The 22,513-nt window shown below is 51.2% G+C and overlaps 1 protein-coding gene across 1 annotated transcript; it reads left to right on the top strand.

Moving 5' to 3' along the window:
• Positions 1-7,466: 7,466 nt before the first annotated feature.
• LOC132664599 (lymphocyte antigen 6H-like) lies at positions 7,467-9,070 on the top strand. Its single transcript, XM_060611457.3, has 4 exons — positions 7,467-7,595; positions 7,747-7,803; positions 8,020-8,139; positions 8,435-9,070. Exons 2-4 carry the CDS (start codon positions 7,752-7,754, stop codon positions 8,689-8,691), a joined length of 429 nt encoding a protein of 142 aa, XP_060467440.2. The 5' UTR covers positions 7,467-7,595; positions 7,747-7,751; the 3' UTR covers positions 8,692-9,070.
• Positions 9,071-22,513: the final 13,443 nt, after the last annotated feature.

Below are 22,513 nucleotides of genomic sequence, written 5' to 3'. Positions count from 1 at the left end.
TAACGTGTGCGCCAATCCCACACTCTGTGCTCCTTGACACGGAACTTGTGCTTCCTGCCCAGATGCTAATGTATCATCTTGAGCTTTTCCAAGACGTAAAAACGAGCGTAACCCTGTAACAACCATTCATTCTCCGGGGCGCTTTCTTCCCTGTGAACAGCATGCTCCTGGACCAGCTCTCCTAACTTGGGCTGGAACAACACTGTCAGAGATTCCAAAAGGTTGGTTCAGTTTGTGTCCAGAGGCTCCCAGTGTTTTCCAGGTCAAGTATGATTTCCTGGCCTTGGCTTTGGAAGCCTGGAGTCCTCACTGCCTGCCAGAACCAATACCCTCCCAAGGTGGCCCACCCACCTCAGCCACCGCCTGGCCTCCCGTCCCCCCTCCCCGACCTGGCAGTGTCCCCCCCCCCCCCCCCCAGGAAGGGGCTCAATCACCAAGGCTAGTGAAAGGCCCCAAGCTGAGCTAGAAATGGGGGCAGGGCTCAGAAAAGTAACCCTCACAGTCTCCTCCCGAGGCTGGCCCAGCTGGTGGAGCCTGCGCCTCTAGACATCAAGGTCATGAGTTTGAGCCCCACGTTGGGCATAGAGGTTACGTGAAAATAAAAATGTTAAAAAGGCAAAGTGAACCTCAGAGGGAACGGAGCCGCAGGGTGTCACCTCCTAAGACACAGACACATTGCGTGCACCCAGGTCCCGCCCTACTGAGCAGGGCGCACACACATCCCACCGGTGGGGGAAGGACCTCTGGCTTAATTTAGTAGCTACAGGCTATAGAACATTCCATTGTTTGCGCAAAAACAATCAGAATTTCCTCAGCTAGGGCCTTGTCTTTCTTCACCGAGTTTATCGAGTTTATCGGTTGTTCACAAGGAAATCCTGTGGGTATTGACCTCAGAGCCCTAGAGATAGACCTCTGTTCCGGCTGGCGGCCCCCTCAGACACTGGCCTGCACTCCTCCCCCCCCCCCCCCCCCCCGCTGCTGTTTCTGGAACTTTCTATGCACGCTGCGCACTAACCGCTCGCTCCCTTTTCCGTCTTCGCTCAAAAATCCCTTTCTCCACCTTGAAGTTGCAACCTTTGAAGTTGCAAAATTACATGTAAAATTGCACACAAACCCCTCCCTCCCCCCCACGCTCCAGAGCACTTCCGGGGCTGGGCACAGGGAGTTACCTGTGAGCCACTCCCGACTTGCTGCCTTCCAGGTCTCTTTACGGCACAGAAGTGTCCTTTTCCCCTGATGTGCCCCCAGTTGCTGGCACACTGCTCGTTAAGAACAGGTGCTAAGTGGACACGGGCGTGTGACTGGGGCCTGCTGGGGATTACCTGCCTGAGCTAAGGTCCCTGGATCTTGGTTACTGGGGCTGTGGGGAGGGGGGCCTTCCCGCTTCCTCCTTCACACCCTTCCTTCCTTTTCTTCCTTTACACCGGGCTTGAAACAGCCGACTCCTCTCTCTCCTGGTGCATTTTAATTGTCCCAGTCTCAGCAGAGCCCACCCGAGGACCGGGGCTCCCCAGAAGGCCGGGTCGGTGCCGCCTTCTCTCCAGCCCCCTGTTCCGCCGTCCCCGACCCCAGCCCCCAGCAGCTGGCCTGCGCCGGGTTTGGGGAGACCCCGTGGTGGGCGGATGGGGGTGTGGGGGTGAGCAGCCCCCGGGGGGGGGGGGTGAGGGCCCCTGCTTCTGCTCCCCCACCAATGTGAGCGCGTGGCTGCAGGCTGGCAGGGGCAGGGGCTCCCCCTCTCAGCTCTCCCGTTGCCCGGGGCTGTCGGGCCTAAGGAACAGGAGGTGGGAGGGACCCCAGGGCATCCAGTTCGCCATTCTTGCTCCGTCAGTGAAGCTGTAAGCTCTTATCCCTCGGTCACCGGGACAGTCCACCGGCCCCTACAGCCCCATTCTCTGCCTCGACGGCCCCAGATGGCGGGCGGTGGGGGGGTGGTGGTTGCTCAGCAGGTGGAAACTCCCCTCAGACTCAGCCCGAGTGACGGGCATCCGATGGGGGGGGGGGGGCGCCGCATGGGTGGGGGAGGGGCGCCGCAACAAATGACCGACACCGCAGGTGGCTTCCAACACTGGAAATGTCCTCTGTCGCAGTGCTGGACGCTGGGAATCCGGAACCCACGTGTAGGCTGGGCTGGGCCCCCTCTGAAGACAGCAGGGCAGACCCACGCCTCACCTCCCCTGCCGCCCTCCGCGGTCCTTGGCTGCTGGCTGCATCTCTCCAGTCTCTGTCCCTGTGGTCACTTGGCTCTCCTCTCCCTGCACGCCTGTCTCCTTACGAGAACACTAGTCACATAGGACTTAGGGCCCACCCTGCGGCGGGTGGGGCTCGTCTTCACCAATTCTGTCTGCGACGACCCTACGGCAAAGCAAGGTCAAATTCACGGGCAGGTAGGACTTGGACAGATTGTTTGAGGAACACAGTCCAACCCAGAAGAGGGGAGTTGGAGACTGGCCACCTGCAGCGGGACAGAGTGAATAGACTGAACATTGTGGGCGGCGGAGCCTGTGGGAAAGGCGGCCCCGGAATGAGCTCCCCACCCCCCCCACCCCGTGTTGGATCACGTGCAGACACTGGTTTGAACTCGCGGTTCCGATGGGCCCAGGGCACGGACGTGCCACAAGTGTCCAGGTGAAAGACAGCGGTGGCCTGTGTTTCCTGGGTCTGTGCACTCACAGCGGCACCCAGCAGGGACAAGTGTGTCTACAGTTTGATCCCGGAACCGCTCTCTGCCAAGAAGAAGCAGGGCTCCTGGGAGAAGAGCTGCTCCAGGGCTGGTTCCAGAACAGAGCAAGAGGAGCTGGGAACGTTTCAGATGCCAGAAAGCCTGGATGCCCCCCCCCCCCCCATCCCCGCCCTGCAGGACGGGGCCACGGCAGGACAGAGAGACCAGCTCTAAGGCTCAGAGCACCACGTCTGGGGTAATCTGAGCATCACACTGCACAGAGACAGAGTCGGATCTCAGCCTACTGCACGGGGTGGACACCCCCAAGTCCACGCTCGCCCGGTAAGCGGAGTGACCAGAGCCCCAGAGACCAGGAGGAGGGAGCTCGTCAGCGGCTCCTTCAGCTCCTGGGCAGACAGCAGTTCTGAGCGCCAGCCCTCCCTCCGCGCTGTGTCTGCTCGAGGCCCTGGCTGGGAAATGGTGGAAAAGCGTCCACCGCGAGGCTTGGGGGGCTCCTCGAGGTGGTGGGGCACATGCTGGGTGCTGAGAACTTACCTCCCACCTCACTCCTCGTCCACACCGCCTCCTGGATGCGGCGAGGCGTGGCCATCTGAACCTTTCGGGTGCGCTGCCTTTCCCGTGCATCCTTCCAAACCCAGCCCTCTTCTCTCCTCCCACGTCTCCACACCCTGGACATGGCCAAGGTGTCCCCTGGCACGGCCAATTGCTCCTGGCTGGGACATGCTAACGTCAGGATTCCTGTCCCTTAAGGGTTGCAAAGAGAAAAGGTGAGGCCACGGTCCAGCAAGGGCTTTCTGGGGCCAAGTGGGGGCCTGTGAAGTCGCCTGAGTCACTTGCTCAGGGGCATGTTTTCCGGCCAGATTATGATGGACTGGACTAGTTATTAATGACAGAGTGGGGCTCTAGTCATATCCAGCCGGCTTATTTTCAGCTGCCATCTGACCAAGACTCCACCCTCAACCAAATTCTGGCAGGATCTTTTGAGCCCTCTTCTTGACAAGGCCTGCACCTTGCCCCCATCCTCTCTTTGGCCTGAACTGCCCCCATTTAGCAAAGAATCCTGCTAAGTGGGTTTATTTATGTATTAAAAAAATTTTTTTGTGGGGGCGCCTGGGTGGCTTGGTCGGTTAAGCGTCCGACTTTGGCTCAGGTTATGATCTCACGGTCCGTGAGTTCAAGCCCCGCGTCGGGCTCTGTGCTGACGGCTCAGAGCCTGGAGCCTGTTTCAAATTCTGTGTCTCCCTCTCTCTCTGCTCCTCCCCGTTCATGCTCTGTCTCTCTCTGTCTCAAAAATAAATAAAAAACGTCAAAAAAAATTAAAAAAAATTTTTTTTTGATGTTTATTTATTTTTGAGAGAGAGAGAGAGACAGAGCATGAACAGGGGAGGAGCAGAGAGAGAGGGAGACACAGAATCCGAAGCAGGCTCCAGGCTCTGAGCCGTCAGCACAGAGCCCGACGCGGGGCTCCAACTCACGAACCACGAGATTATGAGCTGAGCCGCTCATAAAAGTCAGACGCTCAGTGGACTGAGCCCCGTGGGTGCCCCGCTAAGTGAGTTTGGTGAGGTTCCTGCCGCACTCGATTGTGGATGAGATTCCTTATCTCCACCCATGACCGTGACTCACCGTAAGCCCTTCTGCAGCAGGAGCCAGAGCCTCCTGGCCTGGACTCCTGTCCGAGATGCCCCAGGCCCTCCCCTCTCTCTCCGCTCAGGGAGCTGGGCTCACTCCCTCCCCCCTCCGGCAGTCATCCCAGCTCCTACTGCCGCACGTTGAGTGTCTCGAATAAAATCTTGCTACCACTGGAGAAAGTGTCAGCGTGATTCTTCTTTAAGAGCCCGGCGCCGTCCCTCCGAAGGATCAGATGCATCATCAGATGCCCCCTGCCCGCCCCAGGTGCACAACTTTGAAGCCTTGTGTCCGCCCCCTGGGCCGGTGCTCTGGGTGCCAGTCGAGAAGCGTGGCGGGGACAGCTGTTTGCGTGCGTGGTCTTCCGTGAACATTCATTTCTGGCTGTTGGGTTGCCAACCGGCCCAGGTACACAGAGGGCAGGGAGAGTGGAAGACAGAAGCAGGCCGGGTTGGTAGGTAGCAGGTTTATAAGCAGAGGGAACTTACACACCAGGCTTGTCTTGGGGGCCACAAGACCCCTAGATCTCGGGCGGGGCCCGGCTGCCGCACCTTCCAAGTTTATGTAGAGGCCATAACTGGTCCAGACCGTCTCAATGCCAGGTTCCTCTGTCAAGGCCGCGTCCTTGGAACAGCAGCTGTTGCGGGAGTGGCTGGCAGAGCACCCGTTCCAAGGACAGGGCCAGCCCTCACGTCCTCTCGATGACTTCCTCCAATGCTGGCATTCGACGTGTGTCCAAATGTCTTCTTCTTATGAGGCATCAGTCACATCAGATTAGGGCTCACCCGCAGGACCTCATGTACCCTTAACGACTTAATGACTTCTTGAAGGGCCCCGTCTCCAGACAGTCACACGATGAGGTGCAACGGTCCCCTTGTCTGCGGTCTCACTTTGCCCAGTCTCCACCACCCGCGGTCTCCGTCACCCGTGTGGCCCGCGGGCGGATGGTCCTCCCCCTCGCCTCGCTCCCTCGGGCCACGTGGCCACTCCGTCATCTCACCTGCTCACGAGAAGAAGGGCCGGGGCAGGCAGGATGCTTTAGAGAGAGCGCAGGTTCTCGCGACTTCCACGACGGTATACTTCTTGTCGCTGCCTTTTCTTCTCACTTAGGGGCCCAATCTCTTCCTGTGCCCGGTTGTAAATCAAACTTTCTCATAGGTATGTACACACAGGAAGAAACGTCGTGCATACAAGGGTTGGTACTATCCGTGTTGAGGCATCCCTGGGGGTCTTGGAGCTGGCCCCTGTGGACAAGGGGCTCCTGTACTGAAGGCTAAGGTATGGAGTGGAGCGAGCAGGGTGGGAGGGACACCACCACAGGGCCTGTCACAGCCCCCCCCCCCCCCCCACCGGTTCAGAACATGGGAGCTTGACCCTGGAGTCTAACTTGATGAAGTTCAGTCCCTTGCTTTTCAGGATGCTCTTTCTTGGCAGAGGCCCTGCTGGAACTTTCCTTTATTGAACGCCCCTCCCCGCCCCCGGTTTCTGCACACTTCTACACTTGCCACGACGGGGCTAGCTGTCCACTTCCTCCCTGTTGGCAAGTTTTTTCTAAGATAATTGGACCTTCGGTGACCTCCTGAAGAAACGGAAGATCTCCCCAAATTAGTTTCTGCAGGACCTGTCTGTCCCCGTGCCTCCTTTCACCACCACCAGCCTGCCGCCAGTGTCCGAGAGTCCTGCTTCGCGTCCTCCGGCCTCCTCTCCGCCTCCCTTCCACTCCACACTCAGCCTCTACGGTCGCTCCAACTTGAGGCCACCTGCCACCCCCAGGGGCCCTCAGGGACGCAGGGATCCCGACAACAACCACTAAGGCTGAGAGGCTAATTGGAAACAGTGTTATCCGCCCAGAGGAGCTTTGGAGACACCGGAGGGCTGCTTGGTGACCCCTCAGCACCTCGACCAAAGTGTAGTCCGCAGCCCCCATGAGAGACCACACATCGGGGCAGGAGAGAATCTCGAGGGGTGTTCCACAATCACCGATGGGTGACCTCACACGGGCTCCTCTACAGAAACGCAGTTCAGAGAAAACTAGAAAGTGGGGCGAAGGTAAGAACCAACTCTTTTATATAAACCAGAGAGTTTTCTGTCACTCTGTTTATGCCTCACCTGCTAACATTTTGGAATAAAGCTATACCGCACCTATCTGTGTCTTCCGGGATGTTTCTGTGTCCACTGTGCCATGTATATATGATCTTCTCCTGCCTCTGGATAAGACTATCGAAATAATTTATAAACTCTTGTAGAGAGGATTGTTCTAATTTGCTTAGAGGTCAGTGAGTGCTCACATAGACAAAACATCCCTAAAACTCTTATGAATTTTAGAAACCAACCAAATGCTGTTCAAGTTTATGTGATTTGGGTAAATCTTGGGTAAATAAGATTGGATATCGTTGGTTTAGGAAACACAGCTATGTCTCCTGAGTTCGCATCACTAAGTAGAACATAAGCATACGTTTTGATTTTATTCTATCTGAGTTTGCCAGTCAAATAAGCTAATGTTACATCTACTGGATGTTTAAGATCATGTGAATTTAGGGGTGCCTGGGTGGCTCAGTTGGCTGCGCGTCCAACTTCGGCTCGGGTCAGGATCTCGGGGTTCGTGAGTTCGAGCCCCACATCGGGCTTACTGCTGTCAGCTTGTCAGCACAGAGCCTGCTTCGGACCCTCTGTCCCCACTCTCTCTGGCCCTCCCCTGCTCTTCCAAAGATAAATTAATAAATATTTTTTTTAAAGATTATATAAATGAGAAGTTCAACCTAAGAATCAATGTACAAGGTGAAGAGGCCATAAAAATGAGCTGCTCGACACCCATTACTACATGGAAGTCAGGTGCAGCAAGAAAACGAAAAACAATGTATTGAAACGTTCAAAATTTTTTCTTTTTGCTTCTGTGATTTTGGGGGGTACTTTTTTGGGGACGATGCATGCAAGACAGGACAGGCTTGTGGGATGGGGGGGTGGGGAGGACTGGGGGAGGAAGGGAGACACACGACCTCTGAAGGTGGAGCCAGAAACGGGGCAGGGGGGAGGGAGGGGCGCCCAGCTTCCTTCTGGAATTTCCCCAAAGTCACTGCTTGTCAGCTAGGTGACACCCCCTCTTGATCTGGGACTCAGGGTCCTGCCTGGGGTCTGACAGCTAGAACTCCCGGAAGAGGTGGAGACAGGAGAGCCCGGCCCCGGCTTCCTCTGGGTGGGGCGCCAACAGATTGGAGAACAAGTTCTTTGGCCACCAGGGAAGAGGCTCCAGATGCCTGCTCACCCGAAAGGAGCCTGACGTTAGTAGGTGAGTGAAGCGGGAAGGAGCCCCGTCTGTATCCCCGTCTGAATCCCTGCGGAGGCACAGGAGGGGTCATCCAGGGAGGGCCAGGGTCTTGGGAGGTAGGAGCCTGAGCCTGGGGTGCCCCCAGGGTCCCACCCACACGTGTTGTTTCCAGGAGCCATGAGAGGCCTCCAGCTGGTTTTGCTGGTTTTCCTGCTGTGCTGGGAGCGTGGTGAGCATCAGGGCACCGGCGGGGTCTGCACCGGGAGGTGGGGGGTGGCGGGGGGGACCATGGGTAGCACCCCCCTCCTCTGCCGCCACCACGAGAGGCTGTGTGGTTTTGTGCATGTGAGGGGTCTGTCCTCCAGGACACGGTCCCGGCCCCCCCACAATGGTTCTGGCCTCAGGGGCTCTAAACCCAGCCTTCCCGCCCTCCCCACCGGCCTAGTCCTCAGCCTGCAGTGCTACAGCTGTTTGGAACTGGAGAACACGAGCCAGTGCCAGCCCATCCAATGTCCCATGTCCGGCGTCTGCTTCAACAGTGACATGACCGTGACCTTGGGCAGTGGTGAGTCTCCAGCACCCAGAGGATGCGGGCGGGCGGTTCAGGGAGCTCTGCCCTGAGGCCTCCCAGTCTCTCGGATGGGTGCAGGTATGGCAGGGGACCTCCTCCAGCCTCCCTCAGTGTCCCCATCTGCCAGCTGAGGGGTGGCCTCCCCCAGGCTTTCCGGGGGAGCGTGTGGGGGCCTGGTGGGACCGGATGGGACTCCGGCGGCAGAGGAGGGCCTCGTGCCCCCAGGGGATGAGTGACCCAGGCCACCTGAGGGGGCTCCCCTGCCACGCTCCTCCCTCCTTGCCCCCAGGAAAGAAGGTAAACTCCCAGCACAAGGGCTGCGCCCCCTCCTGCGAGGTGGCCACGAAGATTATGAGGCAGCTCTCACAGATGACCAACCCTGAGAGCCTGAGCCAGGGGGTCCTGACTAAGTTCGAAGTGCAGGAGGTGACATGCTGTGAAAAGGACCTCTGTAACGGGGTGGCCCGGATGGCGCGCAGCTCCTGGGCCCTGGCGGGAGGGCTCCTGCTCAGCCTAGGACCCGCCTTCCTCCGGACCCTGCTGTGAGCACCCTGCAGGCCGGCCGGCAGGCCTGCCGGCATGCCGGAGCTTCCTGCAACCTGCGCGTTAAGCAAGCTCGCGGCCTCACACACGCACGCGTACATATGCACCCACACACACACATTTGCACCCGCACGCTCGCCCGCACACAGGCTTTCCTGCCCGCCCGCCTGGCCCGCCCTGGCCTCAGGCGCCCAGGGCCCTGCCGCACCAAGTCTGTCCCGTTTTGCAAACACCATCGACTGACCACCGACCCAAGATGCAGAGGCCGCTAAGCCCCGGCTGGACGGGGGCCCCCAGGAAAGCGGAGCCCACAGCGCAGCCCGGGGCCCGCTAATGGTGTGCCAGCCAGGACCGAAAGAGAATAAACGCTTTCAACACCCCAGCGTTCTTTGCTTGCTTCGCCCCGCGGGGCAGGGTGGGTGGCTCCTGTGGCCTGCCTGGGAGGGACACTCGGCTTCTGCTTGGTTTTGCCTCAGCCAGGCAAGCGCCCGTGGCCCAGGGGCTATGACCTGGGGTCAGCCCTGCACCGCTGGGTGGTGGCTTCCTCTCCTCCCCATGAAGTGTCCAGTGCGTCCTCCCTGACCCCCCCCCCCCACCCCGCCCCACCGGGGGCCTACCCGGGACTTCCCAGGGAGGCATCTTCCCAGAGCCTCTGATGGCCGCTGTGCCAGGGGGAATCCTCAGCAGAGGCAGGGGGTGGTGGTGGAAGAGGGGACCTGGGCTGGTTCCTTTCCTCCTTCACACCTTCTCAACCCACACACCCTGACCCTACACGCCCCACCCACAGTGCGATGGGGGAGGGCTCCGGAGCCAGGATGCGTATGTGGGGCACAGGGGTGCTTGTGGGCAGAGGAGTTAGGAGAACCACAGCTGGTGGGCCAGTCTCCAGACTGCTGACCTTGCCACGCTGTCCCCTGGGTGACCTTGGGCCCACATCTCTGGCCTGCCCCTGTGACTACTCTCTGGTGACCGTCCCCCGCCCCCCCCCCCCCCCCCGGGGCACACTGGGTCCCATCCCTCTGCAGCAGCCACAGCCAGAGCCGCTAGTCCGTGCCTCCCTGCCAGTTAATTTCCTTGGGCTTTTTAATCGGTCCATCTTGATAACTAGCACTGATTATTGAAAGTATTTTAGTATGTGTCTTTTTTTCACTGCTGTATCATGATTACAGGCAAACTTTTCACCATTAATATTCTTAAATGTATTAGTGGGTTACTTCAAAATATTTTCTGTTACTATATGAAGAGATTTTCCTATGGTTTTTCTTAAAATTGTTAAGTTCTCCATTTGCAATCTGAGTTTTCATCCATCTGAAGTGTTTTCTCCAGGATACCCCGGGTCCCATCTGGACCAGGGTTGGGCAGGGCTCAGTCTGCTTTTAAAACGTTTCAGCTTTTCATTCTGAAATCAGTTCACACAAAGAAGTTTCAAAAATAGTACACAGTTCCTATCTTCCCTTCACTCAGCTTCCCCGCGTACTAACTTCTTACATAACCTGGGTCAAAAACAGGAAATCAACACTGACTCTCACAGAGCTGCACGCAGACCCTGTTCCAAGGTCCCCGCTGCACACCAGACGTTCCTGGGGGCCAGAGCCTAGTCCTGGAACAGGCACTACACCCCTGGCCTGGTCCCCAGCCTCCTCACCCGGGGCCTCCAGGCGCCACAAGGGGCGAGGTCCCAGGTCCGACTCCATCGCCCCCAGCCCACCCTGAACGTGTTCCTATCTGAGGGAGGCCGCTGGGCACGGGCTCGAATAGCAGTGGCCTGGGGTAAGCTGACCGACTTGAGTCAGAGTGGCTCTTTCTGTCTGTCCCGGATTCAGTTCTATCCCACCTGGACCCTCTGCACAGTTAGGAACAAGTGTCCCCTGTCCCGCACCCCGCTCTCCTTTCCATGCAATGGGTGAATGGCCTCGCTTGCCTCCACGGCCCAGCTGCCAGTCACACTCGGCAGGAAGGCCTCCTGGCCTGCCAGGTGTCGGGGGGCAGCGTGCACGTGTATGTGTGGTGCGTGCATGGGTGCGATGCTGCACGTGAGCGGTGTATGGTTCTGGTGTGCATGCGTATCGTATGCCTGTGTGTTGTGTGTGTCGTGTGCAGGGTGTGGGTGGGTGTCACGTGCGTGTTGTGTGTGCTACGTGCGTGTTTGGGGAGGGCGTGTTACACAAGTGGAACTCTTGGGTGGGCCTTGGGCGAGAACAAGGCCACGGCGTCCCTCCGGTACCCTCTTCCTCAGAACTATACTCCCACCCTTTAGGGCCTGGCCCAGCCTGAGCAACAGAGGGATGGTGAGGAGCCCCAAGACATCTGGGATCCTTTAGCCTGGAAGGCAGCAGGCCAAGAGGCTGGGCACCCAGTGTGGCGAGGGGCCACCCCCAGCCCACCCAGAGCCAGAGGATCAGGGCTGCTGGCCTCCCCCACCTCCCTGACCATTCCCTGAAGGGGGAGGAGGCTTCCTAGCGAGGAGATAAAATCTCCGCCAGAAAGGGAATGCCAATGCAGAAACAATGCAGGAGTCAGCCCTCAAGGTCATGGAGAGCCTGGCCACAGCCTACCCTTCCTGAGAGAGCTGCCCGGCATTTCCAGGGGTGGAGGCAGAGGCCAGGAGAGGGTGTGATGTGGGGAGGCACAGGGAGCCTCAGCCAGTCTGTGGCAAAGACAAGGAGCCAGAGATGCTGCCCTGGTCCGTTCGGGTGGTTCACATGTAAGGTCTGTGCCTCATAAAGGCAAAAGAAACATGGATAAAATTAAACTTCCTTATAGCCTGCAGCCCAGTGACAAACACTTGAGACCGGAAGATGAGGACATTCCTCCAGGGACCCCCTACTGTCTTAATGTTAACGCCTTACTAGAGAGAGAAGCAACCTTAGCTTGACAATAGCCAGGCCTCCAGGATCCTGTGAGTTTTCCTCAACATAAGAAAATCCTTTTGGAAACTTCCTTTGTCTCTACCTGCTTCCCCCCCCCCCCCCCCCCCCCGCCAACAGTGTATAACCAGTCACTCCTATCTCTGCAGCTCTTTCTGCCCACGGCAGCTCTTTCTGTCCCTGTGCTATAATAAAACCACCTTTCGTGTTCAAAACGTCTCAAGAATTCTTTCTTGGCCTTTCGCCCACGGGTTCAAACATAAACCACATCATTTGGCGCTCAACGTGGGGCCTGAGTCTTCTCATCTGGACTCCAAGCCTCAGTGCAAACTTGGTGAGTACTTCCTCTCTTCTCTGTTTACTTTCATTTCAGGGGCTTTTCCAGAAGTATGGTCTCATTGGAACACTTTCATGTCTATTGCTCAGGCTGTAATCCTCTAGTCCGTGACTACTCTACGGGCAGGAGAAAGCATGCTTTTGGCTGGAAGCTAGTACCATGGCTGGAATGGTAATAAGACCCAGAAACTTGATGCCCTGTCTTTATTCCTGTCCTTATACAAAGTTGTCTTGGGCACTGGACAGCCACCTAAGTCACCAGGACGGCTGCCAATCTCAACACCCTTGTGTGAGGTTTCCTCCTCGTTGGTCAAATGTGATCCACTCCACTTCTGTGGTCCAGTCTCTTCTGGCTGGGAGACCTCCACTGGGAGCTGGCCGAAACCAGTGCCAGATTGAATTAAAACCCAACTGGGGACCATTTCCTAGGAAGTTGGCTGTAAAGACTCCATGTGTTAGACCATCACTTAGACCATGATGGATTTCTATCTTTACTGTTTTCTGTCAATGTTCCCTACTAATTACAGAATTGGGTAATGTCTCCTTGTAAAACTTTTCTAGTGTTTTCCATGGGTTGAAAACAGCAGGTTCATCAAGGCACTGTAACTCGTCTATACACCAGTGGCCATTTGTAGCCTAGGATGCAATGAGGAAGTAGGGGGATGCCAACATCCCTCCTCTGGGGCAGGGTGGTGATCATAGCGATTTTGGTCATAGGACCCCTAGTTTGCTTTGACACCAGGAACCTCTGACCTATCCTTTATGGGACACCACCTGGTCTCTATTTTTCTAGGAGCATAGGATCTTCTGCTTCAGGCCCCAAGGACTCTCCCTTGGGATGCCTTTTACCCCCTGGAAACAATTTAGATTGCAAGATTTAAGGGAAAAAACTTAATTTTTCTGTAATCAGAATGCATGGCTTCAGTATTCCTTAGGAGATGAAGGGAAATGGCCCATCAATGGTACATTCAGCTTCAGTATGATTGATCAGTTAGATCTCTTCTGCAGGAAACAGGGCAAATGGACAGAGGTACCCTTGGTCCAGGCCTTCATAGCTTTAGATGAGGACCCTGATAAAGGCCTCTTGCAGAATGTGTTTGGCTACTAACCAGGCTAGGAAGCTCTCTCCTGATATATTGGATGATAACTGTATAAACTGGCCTCTTCCAAATAAACCCAAGTTGCTGGAGGAAACACAGGCCATCCCTGATGAAGGGGACACTGACTCTCTCTTACTGTTCCTCCTTCTTATTAGACCCAGGAAACTCTTGTATGTGGGGGCTTCTCCCTCATTCATTTCCCAACTTAATGGCTATGGTAATTGGGGACAACTGTCTCTGGTTAGTCTACCTCAGGACAAAGACTTTAAGGAATATTCCCAAGCAGCTGCTGAACCTCCCTTTGTTTCAGGGAAGTTCCTGGTCTTCTCTGGCCTGACGTGGACTGCTAAATTCCACTTGTTGGTGGAAAGAAAACCTGTCTTTTCATTTCTCCAAGCTGATGAGCTTTAGGACCAGGAGTCCTCCTTCTCTGCCCTCTGGGGTTTTATCTGGCTCCAGCCTTGTTGGTGGCACCTCACCTCTTCTGCCTCCCCACCTTCCCGTTTCCTCATCACTTGGGTGTGGCATGCACAACTGGCTCCTATACCATCCTGCATGCCTCAGGCATCATTGGCTTCTTCCCCTCCCTTCACTGTCAAGGAACAAAGAGCACCTCCTTGGATTTACACTTCCCACTTCAGATTTCCCCACCGATGTCCCAGGTAAAAATTAGCAATGGGAAACAAATTGACTTTTAAGTGGACGCAGGTGGAACAAAATTCTGTATTTAAACTAATTTAAGTTTGTTGGTTTAATTAAAATAGACATGACTTTAGAGTTATCAGTAATGTGGAAAATGTTGGGGTGCTTGGTTTTGGGACTGACAGCCAAGAAAGAACTCTTGAGACATCTTTGGTGCAAAAAGGTGGTTTTATTAAAGCACGGGAACAGGCCGCAAAGGGCAGAAAGAGCTGTCCCGGGACTGTGAGGAGTGACTGATTATATACTTGGGAGTTGGGGGAGGAAAAGGCAAGGGGAAGTGTCCAAAGCAACTTTCATATGCTAAAGAAGACCCCCAGGATCCTGGAGTCCTGGATAGTGTCAAGCTAAGGTTGTTTTCCCTCTAGCGAAGCATTAACATCAAGACAGTTGGGAGTTCCTGGAGGAAAATCGTACTCTGCCTGCCTCAAGTATTTGCCAATGGGCTGCAGGTTATAAGGAAATCTAATTTTATCTACATGTCTTTCTGCCTTTGTTCCCCACATCAATCAGCATTAAATACAAAACTTTTATTCTACCAAGGCTTGTTGAAGGTCAAATGAGCTTGTGTTATCTTTGTTGCAATTTGTTCCCCAAAAGGTGACTTCAAATGAAGGTCAATTTTGTCTCAAAGCTTTCAAAGTCTTTGGGAACCTGGAACTTTGAAGTTTTGATTGGATGATAAATTGGAATGAATTCATTAGACACGTCTAAGTTTTTCCCAAATGAGATAAAATACTAAAGCATCAATCACTGAACACAGGTTTGTGCTTTTGGTTTCCTATTGCAGAGAAACTGAGAATACTTGGGTCTATTGGTAAAGATGCTTTGTGCTTTATTGAAAGATTTTACTATGGAAAAACAGTGTTTTGAAAATTGTGGCGTGTATTTATAAATTTCAGATTTATTTAAAAAAATTATTTTGACAGTTCACCATTGGTTACTACTTCATTTTCACTGAGACTAAGTTTCCTGAGAGTTAAAATTCTGCTAACTGTAGTTAAGACTGTTGGAGATAAGGGAAACAACTCTGAATGAAAAAGTGATACAAGGTTTATGGAGGGAAATCTTTGGAAAGAAATTTTATATATCATCAGGACTGAGGTTGAAATCGAGGGATTTTAAAAGTACATTGGTGGGGCGCCTGGGTGGCTCAGTTGGTTGAGCATCTAACTTTGGCTCAGGTCATGATCTCATGGTTCGTGAGTTCAAGCCCCACATTGGGCTTGTTGCTGTCAGTGCGGAGTCCACTTCAGACCCTCTCCACCCCTCTCTCTGCCCACCACCACGCATGCTCTCTCTCTGTCTCAAAAATAAATAAACATTAAAAAAAATAAAAGTACACTGGCGTGAGACTGAAATTCTGTTTTCTTTCTCTTAAAAAGACGAAGTTTTCTTGGATTGGTCTGCTCTTGATAAGAAAATGTAAATAAATTTCTCTTTTCTCTTTTGTCTGCTGGGAAAACCCAAGTTTCTATGTTTTGCCTTTAGCAGGTCTTTGATTACTTAAGATGGTCAAAACCTCTCTATATTAAGGGAGTTAAAGTTTTGCTAACAACTATATAGCCCTACATATTTCCCTTTAGATTAAATAAATCCACTTCCGTTAAATAAGTAATTAACTTTTAAGTTTTGTAAAGATCTGTAATCCTATTCAGAAATGTGCTTCATAACTTTCTGAGGTTCTTAAACAAACTTCCCGGATGTAAAGTGTATATGAAGTCTTTTTGACTAATTCCGTCTTTTTATTTGGTATAGGAAGTGACTCTGGAAGCATTGTTAAACAAATAAGCTTAGATTGCATTTAGGTAAATAGTATAACTATTCTTGAGATTAAATGCAATTCCTAAACTTTTAATATGCTTTGGTATGAGGCCGTCACTCGATATTCTGATTATTGAAACGTTCTGTATCACAGAAATAATGAGATTTCCTTGTCAGCTATATTATGACCTCAAAATCACCATGTCCATTTTGAGTCTTTTGTCATTTATTGTTATTATTCTTATTCTCTTGCAAAATGTGTTTCATCTTCAAGGAGATTCATAAAAAAGGGCTTTGGACAAAATCAGGGTTTTTTTGATCTTTAAAACTGTTTAAAAAAAAAAAAGGGAGGGAGGCTCCCGGGTGGCTCACTCAGTAAGCATCCAACTCTTGATTTTGGCTCTGGCCCTGATCACATGATTCATGAGATGGAGCCCAGTATTGGGCTCTGCGCTCATAGTGCGGAGCCTGCTTAGGATTCTCTCTCTGTTCCTCCCGTGCTCGTGCTCTCTCTCTCAAAATAAATAAGTAAACTTAAAAAAAAAAACAAATAAATTTGGTTTGAATTTCCAGAACTAAAAAGTTGCATTGAAGCTGAACAAGAATCAGCAACATGGGACTAAATGAACTGAGGAAGAAGATTATGGTTTTGTGACTCTTTTTTGAAATATTTCTGGTTCTCTAATGTTTGCTCTTCCAGATTAAGAAAACTTTCTCTTAAATTATCCATGATACACAGAAATAGGATAAAATATTCTTCTGTGAACAAATTGAAATGTTTGACTTTTTTCTGTACCTGAACCCTCTGAAACTGAAAAAGTGTCAGTGAGTATTCTTTCTTTGGCAATTACATTTATTTGCATTAAGTTCAATAAGAACCTCTTCTTGTAACCGGAAACCATTGGAAACACTGGTTGTTCTACCAAGTCTTTGACTGAAGTGTCGTATTTGAGAGCAACATGCATAGACTCAGATATGACCAGACAGCTTTACGGAACTAAGGTTGACTTTATGAAACATGGAGCCATAAAGCCCCTTGGAAATGTTGGCCTGATACCTTGCTTCCAGAGTTCCCAGCAGCCTTACCAGGTGAGTAAAGAAGGTCCCTTCCTGGCAGGTGCAAGAACCTCAGGATGTTTGGGGACCTCATGAAGAAGAATTTCCCCAAATCTACAGGTATTTCAGGCAAAATACCTGATGGCAAATATTTGGCTTGGCTTCTGAATAGAGAGACTACTAAAAGTTCTATCTAGATTTCTCATAAAAAGTTCCAGCAAAGCAGATTTTAAAAGATCTATGTGGTCAATCATGATTCTTGCTGAGTGTATGCAAATAATTAAGCCAAGTCTGTTAAAACTGGACTTGTTTTTACAAACAAATTAGTCTTGATTTGGTTATCTCTGTTTAAAAATGAAGGTGGTTATAGAGAGAAAATGTGTTCCAATAACCCATCTTTGTAGATATTAGATTTTAAGCGCTCAAAACTCAAGACACTGTGTTTGTAATTTGCTCCAACTATTAACTTATATTTTTCTTTTGTTTCCATAAAGGTGCCTCTTATTCATTACCCGATTGCTTACAAAACAAAACCGAATATATCATGGCTAATACCACCTGCCACACAATTAAGGCCTTAAATGACTCTCAAAATGGCATTAGATATTTTAACAAGGTGGAACATGTACTTGCTAGCACAAAAACAGAACGCTGTATATACATTCCTGATATCACAAAAACATGACAGGATTGCTAAAAGATATAAATACTCAAAATCTGCACTTTAAATGATCTCTCTCTTTCCTTTAGTGATTGGCTAAAACCCTGTACTGGAGGAAGGTTTTTGTCAACTATTAAAGGCCTTTTTTATTGGGCTTCTTTTTCTCATAAAAATATTATGATATTGAAATAATAATATTTTGTTGTCTTTTCTGGCATCTCTCTGCCTAGGGTCAAGACTCCTTCCCTGCCATAACTTCCAGCCGACAGATGATCCTTTCTACTCAAGGGAGGTTCACATATGTTGTCCACCTTGGAATGGCTGCCTCTGCCTTTGGTAACTCTTAGAGATAGAGATAGGACACATATTTTCCAACTGACCAGTGTTGACCCATAGGTAGGGACATCTCTACACCCCTATTCAATAGGAAGAAGCTACAGAAGATGAGACTGTAATAGGTCAACTTATAAGATATCAGAAAGCTTATTATATATAAGTTTGGCTTAAACTCACCTTTCATGAATAGTCGAGATAAAAGGCTTATGTAGTTCCCTATTAGGGTGATTGGAAATTACTAACCGCCCTATCTCACTTCTGTGACCTCTCCAGCTTGCTAAATAGATGACTTAGGATGGAAAACGCTTCCCCTCCCCCTCTACCAAGATCTGGCCTAGGCAAGACCAACATGTAAAACGTCATGTACTCACCTACGGCATCTCAGGTGTCTAACTATGATTGGTCATTTTAAACCCTCTTAGGACAAAGACTTTTAAATTGATAGGTTCCCGCCAAAACTAACGTCTGTGTGTCACAATATAATTGGCTACCATGAAATGCTGTAAATTGTAATTGGTTAACCAAATAATGACGTATTCTGACTTGCTAAAATCCATATAAGCTCACGGCTGCCTTTGTTCGGGGCCATTCTCTGCACTTTTCTCCTTAAGATCAGGAGATCAGGGGGGCGCCTGGGTGGCTCAGTTGGTTAAGCGTCCGACTTCAGCTCAGGTCACGATCTCGCGGTCCGCGAGTTCGAGCCCCGCGTCGGGCTCTGGGCTGATGGCTCAGAGCCTGGAGCCTGCTTCCGATTCTGTGTCTCCCTCTCTCTCTGCCCCTCCCCCGTTCATGCTGTGTCTCTCTCTGTCTCAAAAATAAATAAACGTTAAAAAAAATTAAAAAAAAAAAAAGATCAGGAGATCAGGTTTGGCCCGGCCGTGAATAAAATCTTGCCTCGCTTCTATTCGGTGTCTGGTGGTTTTTTCAACAGCACCCTGTTTCAGAGACCTTCCGCCCTCAGGAATCTTAAAGATTTAAGGGTCAAAATTGTTCAGGGGAGGAATGATGTGGGGAACAAAGGCAAAAGAAATGTAGATAAAATTAATCTGCTTTAGAACCTGCAGCCCACTGACAGATACTTGAGGGGGGCAGAGGAAGACATTCCTCCAGGGACTCCCCAACTGTCTTACTGTTCATGCTTCCCTAGAGGAAAAAACAAGCTCAGCCCGATGAAAGCCAGGCCTCCAGGATCCTGCGTCTTCTTTAAAACCGTTTCAGAAACTTCCTTTGTCTCTACCCCCCTCCCCCCCTTAAAAGTATATAACCAATCTCTCCTCACAATCCCTGCAGCTCTTTCTGTCCTGGGCTCCTGTCCTTGTGCTATAATAAAACTACCTTTTTTTTACACCAATAAGTGTCTCAAGAATTTTTTCTTGACCGTTAGCTCTGGACCCCACATCAAATCACACCAAGTAGGGGTTGGGGGGACTGGTGAAGCCCCCCACCCTTCCTCCCCACTGACGGCCAGACAGCACTCAGTGAGCCAAGATCAGTGGTCAGGTGGGGAAAGGAAGGGGACCGGGGGCGGAAGGGACCAACTTGTCCCAGAAAGGGGCCTCCAGGCTCAGCCAGGATGAGGGGGCTCCGGAGCAGGAACTAGGTGTGCAAATGATGAGGGAGCATAAGGCAAGCTGCCACCTAGCAACCCTCCCCCCAGGTGGGGTCCGTGTGACATTCCTTGTGCACCTTCAGCTGCCCAAGAACAAAGGAAAGGAAAAAACCAATGGTTAACTGATAGAGATCACAGTCCTGCGGGACCTAAGTCTCCAGTAAGTTACAAGAAGAAGGCAGTCTTGTCAATAGCCTCATCTCCAGCAACCTAGAGACTCAGTTTCCTGGACCCCCAACACCACCCTCTCCTTCATAGTGACATGGGGAACGCAGGCAAGAAGGAAATGTAAATAACATAACATTTCTATAAAAAAATTTTTTTAATGTTTATTTTTGAGAGAGAGAGACAGAGCTCGAGTGGGGGAGGGACACAGAGAGACAAAGACAAACAGAATCGGCAGCAGGCTCCAGGCTCTGAGCTGTCAGCACAGAGCCTGACGCGGGGCTTGGACTCACAAACCGGGGAGATTCTGACCTGAGTTGATGCTTAACCAACAGAGCCACCCAGGTGCCCCTACATTAAATTTCTTTATAACCCGCAGCCCACTGACAAATAAATACTTGAGGCGAATACAGAGTGTAGTGTCCTCCAGGAACTCCCTGCTGTCTTAATGCTAATACTTTACTGGAGGGAAAACAACCTTAGCTTGACAATAGCCAGGCCTCCAGTATCTTGGGAGTCCTCTTTAGCGACATTTTCCACATCACCAGGAGCTGAAGTCAGTGCCTTACTGGTGTTAGTGGGGTTTTGGAGGGATGGTGGGGGTCCGGAGCTGATGGCCAAGAAAGAATTCTTGAGACGTCTTTGTTGCAAAAAGGTGATTTTATTAAACCGCGGGGACCTGGGGGCAGAAAGCTGCAGTGAGGCTGTGAGGAGAGACAGGTTACATACTATGGGGTTGGAGGAGGTAGAAGGACTCTCCTGTGCTATAGAGGAGGTGGAAGGTACTGGAGGCCTAGCTATGGGCAAGCTAAGGTTGTTCTTCCTTCTAGCAAAGCATTAGCATTAAGACATAGGGAGTTCCTGGAGAAATGTTTCACTCCGCTGGCCTTAAGTATCTGTCAAAGGGCTACAGATTTTAAGGAGAGTTAGTTCTATCTGCCATTTCCTTCTGCCTTTGTTTCCTACATCATATAGTTTTCTGGAGATGAGGCTATTGATAAGACTGCCTTCTTGGAATTTACTAAGACATCTGTAAACTGATGGAGACTCAGGTCCTACCGGACTGTGATCTCTATCGGTTAACCATTGGTTTTTTCCCTTCTTTTGTTCTTGGGCAGCCGGGAGTGCACGAGGAGTGTCACAAGGACAGCACCTGGGGAGGGGTGTTTTCAGGGTGTCAGCTTGCCTTATGCCCCGTCATCAGTGGGGCCATGATGACCTTTGTGAACACTCATTCATGCCCGACAGCAAAACAGCCATGTTGGGAAACGTAATTAAAACTAAAATCTTGTGCCAAGGGGCAGCTGGCCTGCAGTCAGAGAAGCCTGTAACCCTTGATCGTGGGGGTCGTGAGTTGGAGCCCCACATTGGGTATACAGATTACTTAAATAAAATGTAATAAGGCAAAATAAAAGAAAACCTGCCAACCCAGAAAACAGTGCCATGTGAATTATGATGAGGGAGTGTAGGATAAGCTGAGGGAAAAATACAGAATGGCACCCCCTAGGTGGGATCTGTGGGATATTCCTCAGACACTCCTGGCCGCCCAAGAACAAAGGAAAGGGGCTTAAGTGCTTGCCATCGCGATGTGGGAAACTAAGGCAAATAAAAACTAAGTTCCCTTACTGACTACAGCCCATTGGCAAGTCCTTGAAACAGGCAGAGAGGCCTCCCTCTAGGAGCTCAGCTGCCTTCATGATGACACTTTGCTGGGGCAAAAGGGAACCTTGGCTTAACATTGTCCTAACCTGGAGGACCCTGTAAGTCAACTTCCTTTATCTCTACTGCCCCAGGATACATGCTGGCAATCATACTCCAGGTTTATGGCCCCTGATATACATCCGAAATGTCTCATGATTGAGGTTTTATGAAGCGATAATAAATGGCATTGTCCTAGCCCCTCAAGGTCCTGGAAACCTTGTTTCCAAAATACCTTAGAGACTTACTCTATCCCTGACTCCCTCCCCACCTGAGGATATATAATGAGTCACCTGTCACCACCCCAGGGCAGCTCTTCCTGCCCTTGGGTCCTGTCCCCATGCTTTCATAAAACCACCTTTTTTGCACAAAACATGTCCTCAAGAATTCTTGATGACACAGAATTCTTTCTGGGTCATCAGCTCTGGACCACCCCATCACCCCCCTTAAAACTTCATCATATGCGCCCAACGTGGGGCAATGAGTCTTTTCGTTTGGACTTTGACCTTTGGTGCAAACTCGTCGAGTATACTTGTTCTTTTCCTCCTTTACACTCATTGCAGCAGCTTTCTGAGGAGTATGGTCTTTCTGGAACACTCTCATGTTGCTTGCTTAGGCTGCAATCCTTTAGCCCATGGTTATTCTACAGGGAGGAGAAAGCCTGCCTTTGGGCTGGAAGTTAGTACTCTGGCCAGCATGGTAATAAGACCCAGAAACTTGATGCCCTCTCTTTATTCTTGCCTTTATTTATTTAGTGCTTTCATTCGCTTAGATCATGATGGATTTCTGTCTTTACTGCTTTTGGTCAATGTCCCCTACTAACTGCCATTTAAATTACAAAATTGGGTAATTCCCCCTTGTAAAACTTTTCTAGTGTTTTCCATGGGTTAAAAACAGCAGAGCTTCAAGAAACTAAAGCATGGCTCCCACGGCATGCTCTTCAAAGACTAGGTAATCAGGGCATGTTCTTTGAGGCACTGCCTTTTAGGGCACAGGCTTCAGGGTACAATATTTTGGTCCATATGCCAGGCACCCATCTGTAGTCTAGAATGCAATGGGGAAGCGGGGGGACCCTAGCATCCCTTCAGGGACCCTCAGTCAGCTGGTCGGTGGTCATAGTGGCTTTGTTCGAGGGACGCCTTGGGTCACTTTGACACCAGGAAATTCTGACATATCCTGTCCATGGGATGTCACCCAAGAGTTGGGGGGGGGGGGCGGTTTCAGGGGTAATGGACCTTCTCTCTCCTTTCTTTTTACTTTTCTGTCTAGGAGGAGCATGGGAGCTTCTCCTCAGTCCCCAAGGACTCTCCCTTGGGATGCCTTTTTAACCCACTGGGAACAATTTGGATTGCAAAATTTAGGAAAGGACTGATTCCCTGTAACCCTGCATGGCCTTAGTAGGATCTAGCAGTTAGATCTCTTCTTCAGCAAACAGGGCAAATGGACAGAGGTATGAGGATCTGGACCTGAGGTCCTCTTGCAGAATGTGCCTAAGGACCAACCAGGTTAATAGACCCCCTTTAGACATATTGGA

Source organism: Panthera onca, chromosome F2, assembly GCF_046562875.1.
Source record: "Panthera onca isolate mPanOnc1 chromosome F2, mPanOnc1 haplotype 2, whole genome shotgun sequence".
NCBI lineage: Eukaryota > Metazoa > Chordata > Mammalia > Carnivora > Felidae > Panthera > Panthera onca.
The sequence above is the reverse complement of the archived record's forward strand: the minus strand, read 5'-3'. Positions and strand labels throughout refer to the sequence as shown.